Source organism: Oncorhynchus nerka, linkage group LG17, assembly GCF_034236695.1.
Source record: "Oncorhynchus nerka isolate Pitt River linkage group LG17, Oner_Uvic_2.0, whole genome shotgun sequence".
Taxonomy (NCBI): domain Eukaryota; kingdom Metazoa; phylum Chordata; class Actinopteri; order Salmoniformes; family Salmonidae; genus Oncorhynchus; species Oncorhynchus nerka.
In genome coordinates, this window is record NC_088412.1 from 43,329,740 (window position 1) to 43,341,755 (window position 12,016).

The 12,016-nt window shown below is 43.5% G+C and overlaps 1 protein-coding gene across 6 annotated transcripts in view; it reads right to left on the bottom strand.

Annotated features, from left to right (window-relative positions):
* LOC115145297 (DENN domain-containing protein 1B-like) overlaps positions 1-12,016 on the bottom strand; it is a 180,323-nt gene that overhangs the window by 62,863 nt on the left and 105,444 nt on the right. For 3 of the 6 annotated variants that reach the window (XM_029686759.2, XM_029686758.2, XM_029686762.2), the window contains 4 exons: positions 10,842-10,901; positions 9,397-9,450; positions 8,999-9,109; positions 3,404-3,504 (listed from right to left, as the gene is read on the bottom strand). In XM_029686759.2, the coding sequence (XP_029542619.1) occupies positions 3,404-3,504; positions 8,999-9,109; positions 9,397-9,450; positions 10,842-10,901 (326 nt within the window). The remainder of the gene's footprint in view (positions 1-3,403; positions 3,505-8,998; positions 9,110-9,396; positions 9,451-10,841; positions 10,902-12,016) is intronic. The other 3 variants (XM_029686763.2, XM_065003186.1, XM_029686761.2) reach the window with 1 other exon arrangement.

Below are 12,016 nucleotides of genomic sequence, written 5' to 3' on the forward strand. Positions count from 1 at the left end.
CACACACCTGTCTATATAAGGTCCTACAGTTGACATGCATGTCAGAGCAAAAACCAAGCCATGAGGTCGAAGGAATTGTCGGTAGAGCTCTGAGACAGGATTGTGTCGTGGCACCGATCTGGGGAAGAGTACCAAAACATTTCTGCAGCATCAAAGGTTCCCAAAACACAGTGGCCTCCATCATTCTTCAATGTAAAAAGTTTGTAATCACTAAGACTATTCCTAGAGCTGGCCGTCTGGCCAAAATGAGCAGTCGGGATAGAAGGGCTTGTTCAGGGATGTGACCAAGAATGCGATGGTCACTCTGACAGAGCTCAAGAGTTCCTCTGTGGAGATGGGAGAACCTTCCAGAAGGACAACCATCTTTGCTGCACTCCACCAATCAGGCCTTTATGGTAGAGTGACAGCCCGCTTGGAGTTCGCCAAAAGGCACCTAAAGGACTCACAGAACATGAGAAACAAGATTGGTCTGATGAAATCAAGATTGAACTCTTTGACCTGAATGCCAACAGTCACATCTGGAGGAAACCTGGCACCATCCCTATGATGAAGCATGGTGGTGGCAGCATCATGCTGTGGGGATGTTATTCAGTGGCAGGGACTGGGAGACTAGTCAGGATCGAGGGAAAAATGAACGGAGCAAAGTACAGAGAGATCCTTGATTAAAAACCTGCTCCAGAGAGCTCAGGACCTCAGACTGGGGCGAAGGTTCACCTTCTAACAGGACAACGACCCTAAGCACACAGCCAAGACAACGCAGGAGTGGCTTTGGGACAAGTCTCTGAATGTCCTTGAGTGGCCCAGCCAGAGCCCGGACTTGAACCCGATCGAACATCTCTGTTGAGATCTGAAAATAGCTGTGCAGCGACAGTCCCCATCCAACCTGACAGTGCTTGAGAGGATCTGCAGAAAAGTATGGGAGAGACTCCCCAAATACTGGTGTGCCAAGCTTGTAGCGTCATACCCAAGACGACTCGAGGCTGTAATCGCTGCCAACGGTGCTTCAACAAAGTACTCAGTAAAGAGTCTGAATAGTTACGTAAATCTGATATTTAAAATGTAAATTTTTGATACATTTGCAAACATTTCTAAAAAACTGTTTTTCTTCATCATTATGGGGTATTATGAGTAGATTGATGAGGGGGGGGGAAACAATTTAATCCATTTTAGAATAAGGCTGTAACTAAACAAAATGTGGAAAAAGTCAAGGGGTCTGAATACTTTCCAAATGCTATGTACATACAGTATGAGGAGAAAGCTGAAGTCGTAACCTTTTCACTGATGTAATCAGATCTCATGTTTGATTCCCAGTTCGTCCACTAGATCGCAGTAGAAGATCACATGATGTGACTTGGCCACTTGAAACCAGATGTGCCTGGTTTGATCTGGTTTGGGTAGTAGCTCACTGTGTAAAAATGGCTTTGCGGATTTTCAAGCCTGACATCTTAAAAGGACCCTAGCGATTTTAAATAACACACAGACAGGCAACTTCAAACTCCTTTTCCCATTTATTTTCCCCATTGGAAACCAGTGAGATATATCAACGGCGCATAGAGAGGATGCATTCAAGGCCATGTCAAATTTCATGTAGACGGAGAAAGAAATGCATTGCATTACAATGACCACCAATGTGTACCATTTCCACGCAAACACTTTTGGTGACTTTACCTAAATTGCCTACACTATGAATATGAATCATTTATGGCCTGTGGAATTGGCATAGTAGGCAATTTAACCAATCACAGCCCTCCTTTAACTTGTATAAATAAGTTGAATATCCTGCAAATCACCAGCAGAGGGCTACCATTTTGAATCCATTTTCACATTCACTCTGTTGGTAATGCTTACAAATTGGATCATAACTTTAAAACTACCAGGGATCCCACTCTGGAACTTTGATATGCCCGTAGAGTGTATTATGTTCAACAATATATTGAAACATTTGCCAAATCAAAAATGGGATATTTCAAATAATCATGTTTATATTTTTCAATATTCATATATTAATTTAAAAGATTAGTGATATAAAAATACGACTCATATGACTCATATTACAGAGCAAGCGGTAAAAGTTCAAATGACAACTGTTTTTCTTTGTAGCACCTACAGATGAAACACCACGGAGTCTTAAAGGAGGCCTTGGTAAGGACAAAATGTCATAGATATGCAAACTTTGAAATGTTTTTCTTCAATTATGCTTTTATATACAAATATCAAATATATGTCAACAATCCTTCCTCCTAAGGACTATTCTATGGATTACATTGTGTGGTATTTCTTTGTCTGGGTTTCGTGAGGAATCACAAAGATCAGAATCAAACATGAAACAAATAAAAAATTATATATTTTTTTTCTTTATTACAGTGATGTTACTGTAGCTTTAGCAAAACCATCTTAAACTTCAAATACAGTCGGTTGCAAATAACACTATTAACATATCATTTTCCAGCTAAGACTATTACCAACTAAAGACTATAATGAGACATACAGTATTTACTGTTAATCATTCATCAAGCCTCAGCGCTGTCCAGTAACCCAATCAGCTAGCGGCAGAGAGGACCAGGGAGGACATGCCTGCACCGGCTAACATCATTAACGCCTCACACACTTCCCAGAAACCAACGCCGCCTGCTCTCAACCAAGCAAACCTGATTACTCTAACTGGGGAACGTCACCGGGCCAGGGCTTGGCAGAGCTGGGAGTGTTGTGTGTAGATCCTATTCTGTTCTGTGGCCGCTGCCTCAATCAGGTTAGCTGGTTAATAAGATCTGCTCTTTCTCTCTACAACAGCTGGCCTGCTGTAGGTCTGTCGCAATACTGTAACCTCTCTCCCTTTCATGTAAACACACAATGCTCAAGTCATGGTATAACACATGGTTAACTCTGTTTGAGAGGTTGTAATGTGATTTGGTAGATATTTGATTATCTGACGGAGGGAACACCCATTCGTTTTTGTGTTAACCCATTCATGATTGGTGTTCAGTGTGCTGGGAATCACATTTAGCTGGCAGTGAACACCAGGTTTTACACAATGCAAAAATATTACAGTAAATGTGTATGAATATAATATTAATGTATATAAATATGTTATTTCACTGCCTGTGCCATATCTAGGCACTGACTCAAGAATCCATAGGTTAAGTGCTGCATATATCCACAAACTGAGGTAAATTGAGGTCAGTCAACATCCAGTCAGACTTGTTAGATTAGTGTTGGATGAGTTGTAATGAAATCCACTGAGGGTGAAGACATGGAAAGCTTAGTGCTGACCGGCCCAGGGAATCAAATATGTAGGAAGACCATTCAAACGGTTCATTATGGAGCAAAACCTCACTGGAAAATAGTGTGAGAGGAATAAGAAGAGATCTAATGTGTGTGTGTGTGGCCAGTAGCGGAGTCTTACCAGCAGTAGTCCAGTAGATGTGGAGGCAGTACAGGGATGTAAATGTGTTGCCAGTTCATGGGGAACAACATGGCAGCAGAGCCGTGGACACACGCAGTTAACTATGAGAGGGACAAACACAACATATTATAACAGAGCCAATCGTGACTTTTCTCAAAACTGACTCCAGGCTAGAACTACTGCTGTTTATCATTTTAAAAGGTAGATTCAGCAAGATGGCAATTGGCTCCGTTGTGTATGATGATGTCATCTTGCTGAATGTACCTTTTAAGGAGCTTCAATCTTTAGTGAAACACCAAAATGTTCAACCCCCCCCCCAAAAAAACAGACGGTATGATCTGTTGTGTTACTGTTGCCAATGTATAGCTCAGCTTTCATCCCAACAATACAAGACTCAGACATGACACTGACAGCTTTGATAGTGGTGTCATACAACACACACACACACACACACACGAATAGAAGAAGAGAGACTGAAAGATGGATAACAATCAGGTTAGAGTAGTGTGTGTGTGTGTGTGTGTGTGTTTGTGTGTGTGTGTGTGTGTGTGTGTGTGTGCGCGTGTTTGTGTGTGTGTGTGTGTGTGGTATGAAACCTTGTGATGGATACACAACAAGAAATAAAGGATGAAAAGAATGGCAACAAAGACCTGACACTCAAAACATTAACCCCTGTTTGTTATCATTGTAGAAAAATAGACACAGAAGAGTCACTGTTTATTTTCAAATGACAGTTGTATTTCCTCTTTTAGGATATAATGTATAAAGACAAATAGATGAGCATAGACTGTGACCCTGGAGTTGTACAGGCTCTTGACTACCTAGTAATTGTAATGACCTGCACACACACACACACACTAGTATACACTTGTACACACTAGTGTACACACACACACACACACACACACACACACACACACACACACACACACACACAGGGGCAGCCTAGCTAGCTCATCCTGCAGATTAAAATAACATGATTAAATATAGAAAGAGAACAGTGGTCTGAGGGCTCTGTGGGGACTTCATTAGGGCAAATTGCCAAAGAATGAAACATGAGTTAGCCAAGAGAGACCGCCAACGCTAGCGCTACGGGCTGGGCCAATACCGCGGGGACCTGGGAGCAGGCGCTATGCTTGGAAGTGTGAACCACAGACACACACACAAACTACACACAATGTCACAAGTGACCGGCGAGCTAGCAAACGCGGCCAAGCTTGGCGACTGAACTGAACCGACACAAAGAGCACCAAGCCCCCCCCCCTTAAAGAAAGAGCCTGAACGCCTGTGTAGCTCTTAACATATGAGGTGTGTGTGTGTGTGTGTGTGTGTGTGGTGGGGAGGTTCAACCGTTTTCATTTTTTATTTCGAGAGAGGAGCAATAAATTTACTCTCCTGCAATCTCTCCTGCAGTCCCACCATCATTAAGGCGTAATCAACTTTTAATTGGTGTCTTGCTCCGCATATCTGCATACGCATACTGGCTTGCCGCCTCCTTCAAATAAAATACAACAATGCTCCCGTCCTGTCAAATTTAATTCCCCAGCAAACATTTTTTTCTAAGGAGGAAATAAATCAATTGTGTGAATATTAATGTGAGAGTGTATCAGTTGGAGACAGGAGAGTATCAAAGCCGTCTTGCCTTTCTCTCCTCTCCTAGTAAATGGTGACAGTATAAACCTATTAAATAATGATGACGAAAGGTCAATGGATCAGCGGTGCACACCTCCTTTGTATACACGGACACACACAAACAGCCACACACAGACAAGAAAACACGCACACACACACATGCAAACACACACGCAAACTCCTTCCTCAGGGAGACAGAGAGAGAGGAGGCTCAGCCGTTGGCACCAGGAGGTAATGGGACAGAAAAAAAATAGCTAACCAACTCCAATTATCTCAGCCACAGCCTGTCCTCAAGGTGAGGCTCACTTAGCCCTCAATTGGCCTGCTTTACTCTCAGGTTAAAAGAGAAGACAGCATATCTCTCTTCTAAGAATGGGGGGTGGTTCTACTGAAACTAAGATAAGCATAAGAAATACATTTTTCTTGATGTGATTTGTTCCTCCCCCTACCAACCGGAGAGGAGGAAGATGAGGTTGTAGGAGTCCAAAGGCATAGTTCATACTTCCTCTCACATTTAACCCAAACCAACCCCATGTCTATCTATAGCCAGCTAACACACAGGTGTTAGAGACGATTAAATCAAAAATAGACATTTGTAAGCGCTTTCTTTCTTTCTTTTTCTCAGGGGCTCCACCAGAGAGCAGGTCGCGGGCGGCTAGGAGCCCTTATAAAATATTTGCCAAGCTAATAAATAATAGATGTGTGGAGCCAAATGGCTTACACGCTCCACAAAAGACCTGGTGCTTAATATTCCATTCAGTGGAGAATCACAGATACAGCACAGATACAGTCCCCAAGAACAAATACTGGATTAGGGCTGCTTTAGGTGCTAGCCTTGGCCCTCTGGGACCTGGGGTCCTCCCAGTAATGAGCCTCTGCCTCGGTCTGTGTGTGAGCGTGAGTCTCAGATGGGTCAGAGATTATACAGCAACAGCCTGCTTCTGAAGGCACCAGATCCCCATCCAGCCCTGACAGCTCTCCTAAGTCCTCACATAAACTGACCACATTAAACACACAATACTATAAACTGAGAGAAACGGAACATATTAACACAACATTACCCCTTAACAGGAGACAATCCGTGGACACTGTGTACCAATGATCATTCTATTCCTAAATAACTTGGTCAATTGAACAATATTTTTGCCCCCCCCCCCCACACACACAATATCCACGGTTATTAATTCAATTTAATTTAAACAACAACAAAAAATCCTTGCGAGACCTGCTTCAAGACAGTTATGATTGTATAGTGCACTCGGTAAAGAACTAATAACGTACTAAGAACTGATTTGTGAAAGCAAGCCGCTCAGAAGAATGCAGTTCATCAGTGATGTGAACAGGGAGCGTGGGTGGCAACAGACAGGTAACTATCAAAGACAACGTTGTTAGCCATCAAAGAGCACGTCACGACACTTCCGTAGGAATCGGTTGTCTTAGTCGGATGAGCGTGTTGCTCTGCCTTTTAAACATCTGCTTTAACAAGCAAACAACCAGGCACCTACTCTATGTGTGATGTTCACCAAGACAGGACCCTGAGTAACTGTGCTACAACTCGCTCACCCACACCATTCTTTAACTGGTTTAGACTGGCCTGGGGGAGGAATAGGCAACATCAACAAACCTCAAACCTCAATTCTCAACTCTTCTTTTCTGCCTTTTTCGCCAATCTTCTCTTTCCTCTTCTCCCCTCCCCCTCTCGCCAACCTCATGCACCTCACCACGTCCTCTACCCTATCCCTCCCTCCCTCTCCTCCCCTTCTTCTCTCCTCCTCTCCTCGTCCAAAGGAAGACACCCAATTACCTCTGCTCTCTCTGTGTGTTGACAAACGCCCGGTATCAGTGCAGAGCCACACAGGTGTGCCACTAACAAGTAGATGGCACTGAGACACAGAGAAAGAGGGCATCGCAGTAACACCAGGCCACCCTCACACACAGTCACATCCACCCCTGCACGCACACAAAAACAAAATCGGCAACAAAATAAGAAATGGGGAACAAAAACACAGAATACAGATGATGCGCTAACCACCAGCCGCCATAAGAAATGTGGCTGTAGGGACAAGAGGGGAAAGAAAGACAAAAAGCAGACAGAGAACAAGAGGTGGAAAGAAAGGTGACAGGGTGAGAAAGCAGAAAGAGACACCGAAAGAGAGCGACTAGGAGCAAGAGAGAAAGAAAGCAACGGGAGACGGAAAGAGAAAGCAGGGAGGTTGATAGACGAGAAGAAGTGGAGAGTGAAAAGTGAGAAGTAAGTTTTAGGGCCAAGGCACTGTGCGGTGGTGAGGCAGGCAGGCAGCTAGCACTCAGGGCCGTGGTGGATGGATGGTCCTAGTTAGCATAATACTGACAGCATGATGAGAAGGCTGCTGTCAGGGGCCTGCCGACTGCCTACCGAGGGGGCCAGGGCCCGGCGAGGCCAGGGGAGGGGAAGATGAAAGACACGGGCCTCCCAGCTGACTAGTTAGAAGAGGCCTGATGCAGCACAATTATACGGCGGCATGACAAGCCTGCATGCTCGGCTGACTGCCTCGGCCATCGCACCGCACCACCACACGCCTTTCAAAACAGTGGTACCACTCACCTCCGGTCACAAAACAGCAATAAGTCAACTGATGCATTGTTGTACCATCATGATTTATTCCTTTGCTGTTGGGCGCTTGCAGGCATGCCGCCATGTTCTGCTACACTGGCACAGCGGGATCACTAGGGGCCCTAACACACAGGCAGGCCCTCTGCCTGGAGCTCACATAATGTATGCCGTGTCTAGTCTCTCTCCCATGCTCTCTCTACCTCTTCTTCTCTCCATTTCTATCTTTCTCTTTCCTTTTCTCTCTTTCACCATCTCTCAGAGGGACAGTGGTAGCAGGGGTCAGATGGAGGCCTAATCGCTCTCTTCTTTCTGCAAACTACTCTTTAAAAGTAATGCCAGGGATGGACTGAGAGAAACACACACTCTACTAATAAAAAGGACAGCATGTATGTATTGATTGATGGACGGAGGGAGGGAGAGATTAACAAATAAAGGCTTATGGGTGGTCTAACGATGGGCGTCGACATTTAAGTTAAATAAACCTCAGACAGTTTGTCTTGTCGCGACGCAAAATTGTAAATCACACAGAATATCACTTCCAGCCGTCTGCTAAGAAAACAGCCGTCACCCGTGGCTCTGATAATTTACACCCTGTAACCCCCGGAGTCCGTGGGCACGGCTGGGGCTCTTAGGGGCTGACATGCTGAGGGGTGGGAAGAGGTGAGTGGAGGAGAGGGAGAGATGAGGAGAAAGGGGAAGAGAGGTGAAATTCTCTGAGGGTTGGGTCATTTTCTACACCTTCCCCGGACCCCTCCACTCCATCCTCAGGGAGACCTTGGGTTCCTCTCCCCAACCCCACTCCCCAGTTCAGCATTCCGGCCTGCAGGAAGATACCGGAGCAGAATGGTAGAGATAGGAGCGTGGATGACATCACTTGTGCTCTCCCTCTCATAAACATTTGGCTCTGCTGCCAGCCACAATGATAAGCACAGAGAGAAAGACCTCTACGGGTACTATGGCAGCGATTTAAATGCCTAATAACTGAAAATAAACTAATGTAAGAGAGTTAGAGCGTCTAATAACTGATCATTTATGGCTTGTCAGCCATTAAAAGCTAGAACTTTATGACAAACTATCAAATATAATCCTGGTTTAGTGCTGGCTTTACTACTTGCCAGAGACTGGAGATAGAGGAGCCGGATGACTGGAGAACCACTGAACTCTGTGTGTGTGTGTGCATGCACGCGCGTGTGTCTGTCTGCATACGCGCATTCAAACTGTGAACGTTTAGATATACATTTTGATGAAGTGCTTGTTATATTACTGAGGAATGCCATGTTTAATCAGAAACACAAACCCTGGTTAGTATAATGTCCCTCTGAAAGCATGAATCTGTACCACACTGTAGTGTACAACGAAGAGGTACTCACAGTGCTAAGCTTGCTTGAGGTAATGATGATGCGTCTTTCGTGCAGCATGCTGGCGTACAGATGCAGCATATTGTTGACGTCCACCGCCACAAAATACTCTGTCAGGTTCCTCTGGATTGGGAAAACAGAGGAGACAGGACAGTTAGTGACTTTATCACGACACACTTCTCAGAGCACTATAGGGACGGCTCTTTCCTGTAAATCGAGGATGTAACCATTATCACAAATTCAGGTCATATGTTTACGGTATTTCACAGAAAACTCAAATGGACAGCAGTCTCCAACTAAAAACGGTTCAATGGTCAATTTCATTCAAAATGCACAATATATCTTTGCGCTCTATTCGACGGGGTAAGATCTAGGTCTTGCACACTGGTAAACCAGAAGGGTAGACTTACACTCTCGGGGATTGTGGGCAAGCCGTTGATATCTGGGGCTATGAAGTAGGAGTGCTGAGGAAACACAAAGTATACGGAGAGAAGACAGGGTCAGCAACGTAGCGCAGCACGCCACTCATAGAGTGATCTATAACTCCTCTGTCTGTGGGAATTGTTAAGCTTCCGTCTGTACTGACATGGCTAGGAGGGCAGCACTGACACACACACAAACACACGCACGCACACATATGGCAGCCTGGATCCCTATACCCTATAGGTGTAAGATTGAGCTCTCTGGTGGGAAGTTGAGCTCTCTGGTGGGAAACAAGGTCTTTATTTCAGCATTAAAGAAAGCACAAACACACACAGGTTGTTGAGAGGATCAGAGAGCTGCCTGTCTTACTTTGGGGGAGCAGAGCAGGTTGACTGTTTGGATCAAAGAGGCCTGGACAGCCCATTAACCACTCTTTACACTTTCAATTTCTCTCTCCCTGTCATGCTCTTCTTTTGATACTTTTTTTACCCACACCATATGATGACAGACACACATACAAGTGCATGTCCACACTCATAAAATGAATTAACCCCAGCATTTTGCCTCCTTAGAAGAGAGCAGAGACAGAGAACCCATCACCAAGCACTGGTCTAAAACTACAACACCCACAATCCCCCTCACCTGGGAAAAGTGATTAAAGCAATAGGCAAAACTACAGTCAGCCACAAACAACCTCTGATGACAATTCACCTAGACGAATGATGTAACCTAACAATTAATTGCTGATGGCGATATTGTGCTATATATATATATATATATATATATATATATATATATATATATATATATCACTGTCACATTATTTGCTGCCTGGTCAATGTTCCAATGAATAATGTCAAATAATATTGATGCCGCCACCTCCAGGAATGGTGTCAGTGAGTAGCCTGATGTCTGAATGGTGGGCTATTGTCGCCTTATAAACCCACGGCACAGCACGATCATTGTATTCTCAGTTCAGTTCCATCAGTCCCAGGCCCTCGCTGTATGTTTGCTTATCTTTTGTTGTTTTTTTGTTTTTTTCAATCGATGTTTATATAAAAACATGAAATATGGGTTAACGGGAAAGGCATCAAGGAGACTTTCTGAGCACAATTGCCTTTGCTTTAAACACGCACCATAAAATAGACTTTAAATATTCAGAAAGAGAATACAGTAGCATGGAACAACATTAATCATTCACTAAGTTTGATTGTTTTCCAGAGGAGAAGAAACAGACACCAAGGCCCAGGATAGTTTGCTTTTGTGAGATTTAAAAAGATAGCCAGGCTTTTTTGGCCAAATTGGAAAGCCTCAGCTCCCATGCGGTTAGTGCAGCAGCAGCGGTTTAAAATTTCCCATCTCTTTCGCTCTCTCTCCCCTCCCTCCTTTTTCTCCCCGCTCTCTTGTTCACTCATTCTTCTCCTCCACTCACCGGCTGCCGGCTTGGTGCATCTCTCAGTACTTGCCCAGTGGCTATATGCAACAGCGCGGTCTTCACAGTGAGAGTGATAAGAGAGCAAAACAGAGTTCACACTTGAAAGGGGACAATGATCCGTATTTTCTTTTTTTTCAAGGCTGTCATGATAAAAAAAACAAAAATAACTTTTTGTGGAAGATTCTGCTTCATCAATTAAAAATCTAACTTGTATTTTCTACAGAAAGCAGTTGGACCCTAACCTCTCCTCTCGGTGTGTTCTCAATGAACCTTGGTAATGAAAAATAAAAGCATATTAAAAGCGTGCCAGACTAAAAATGACAGAATAAATGGTATCCCCCCCCCCCCCCCCTCATAATTCAGCACAATTCCACTTGTTAACCTTTCTTGGCAATGTATTGATTACTTAATAAAGGCAACTGGAATGAATGAAACTGTATAATTGGATAACCCCTAGAGACATTAGATGTTACATTGAGAGAGAGGCTAGCTGATTTAATTAGTCTAAATAAAGAATAGCAGATCCTTATGGACAAAGACTAAAACCCAATACAGTAAAGTATGCATAATAACATAAACACAGAATTATATTTTAAACAATAGTTGCTTTTTTGGTAATTGAAAAACTATATTTTTGTTTTGTATACTACCCTCAAAGTACAAGTCCTACAAATACATGCTTAGTACCGGTAGAAAGGTAAGAAATGTGGGATTATGATAAAGGTGCCAACAAAAACTGAAATGTATGTTCTTGTTTTTTACATTGTCCCCATGTTGGGGAGTAAGATATTTGAAAGTCTAGGTTTGAAATACAATACAGTACCAGTCAAACTTTTGGACACACCTACTCATTCAATTATTATAATTTTTTACTCATTTCTACATTGTAGAATAATAGTGAAGACATCAAAACTATGAACTATAAAACTATATTTTATAATGGAGATTCTTCAAAGTAGCCACCCTTTACCTTGACAGCTGAGCACTTGTTGGCTGCTTTTCCTTCACTCTGCAGTCTTCAACTGAATTGAGATGGTTTGGAATGAGTTGGACCGTAGAGTGAATGAAAAGCAGCCAACAAGTGCTCATCATTGTGGGAACTCCTTCAAGACTATTGGATAAGCATTCCTCATGAAGTTGGTTGAGAGAATGCCAAGAGTGTGCAAAGCTGT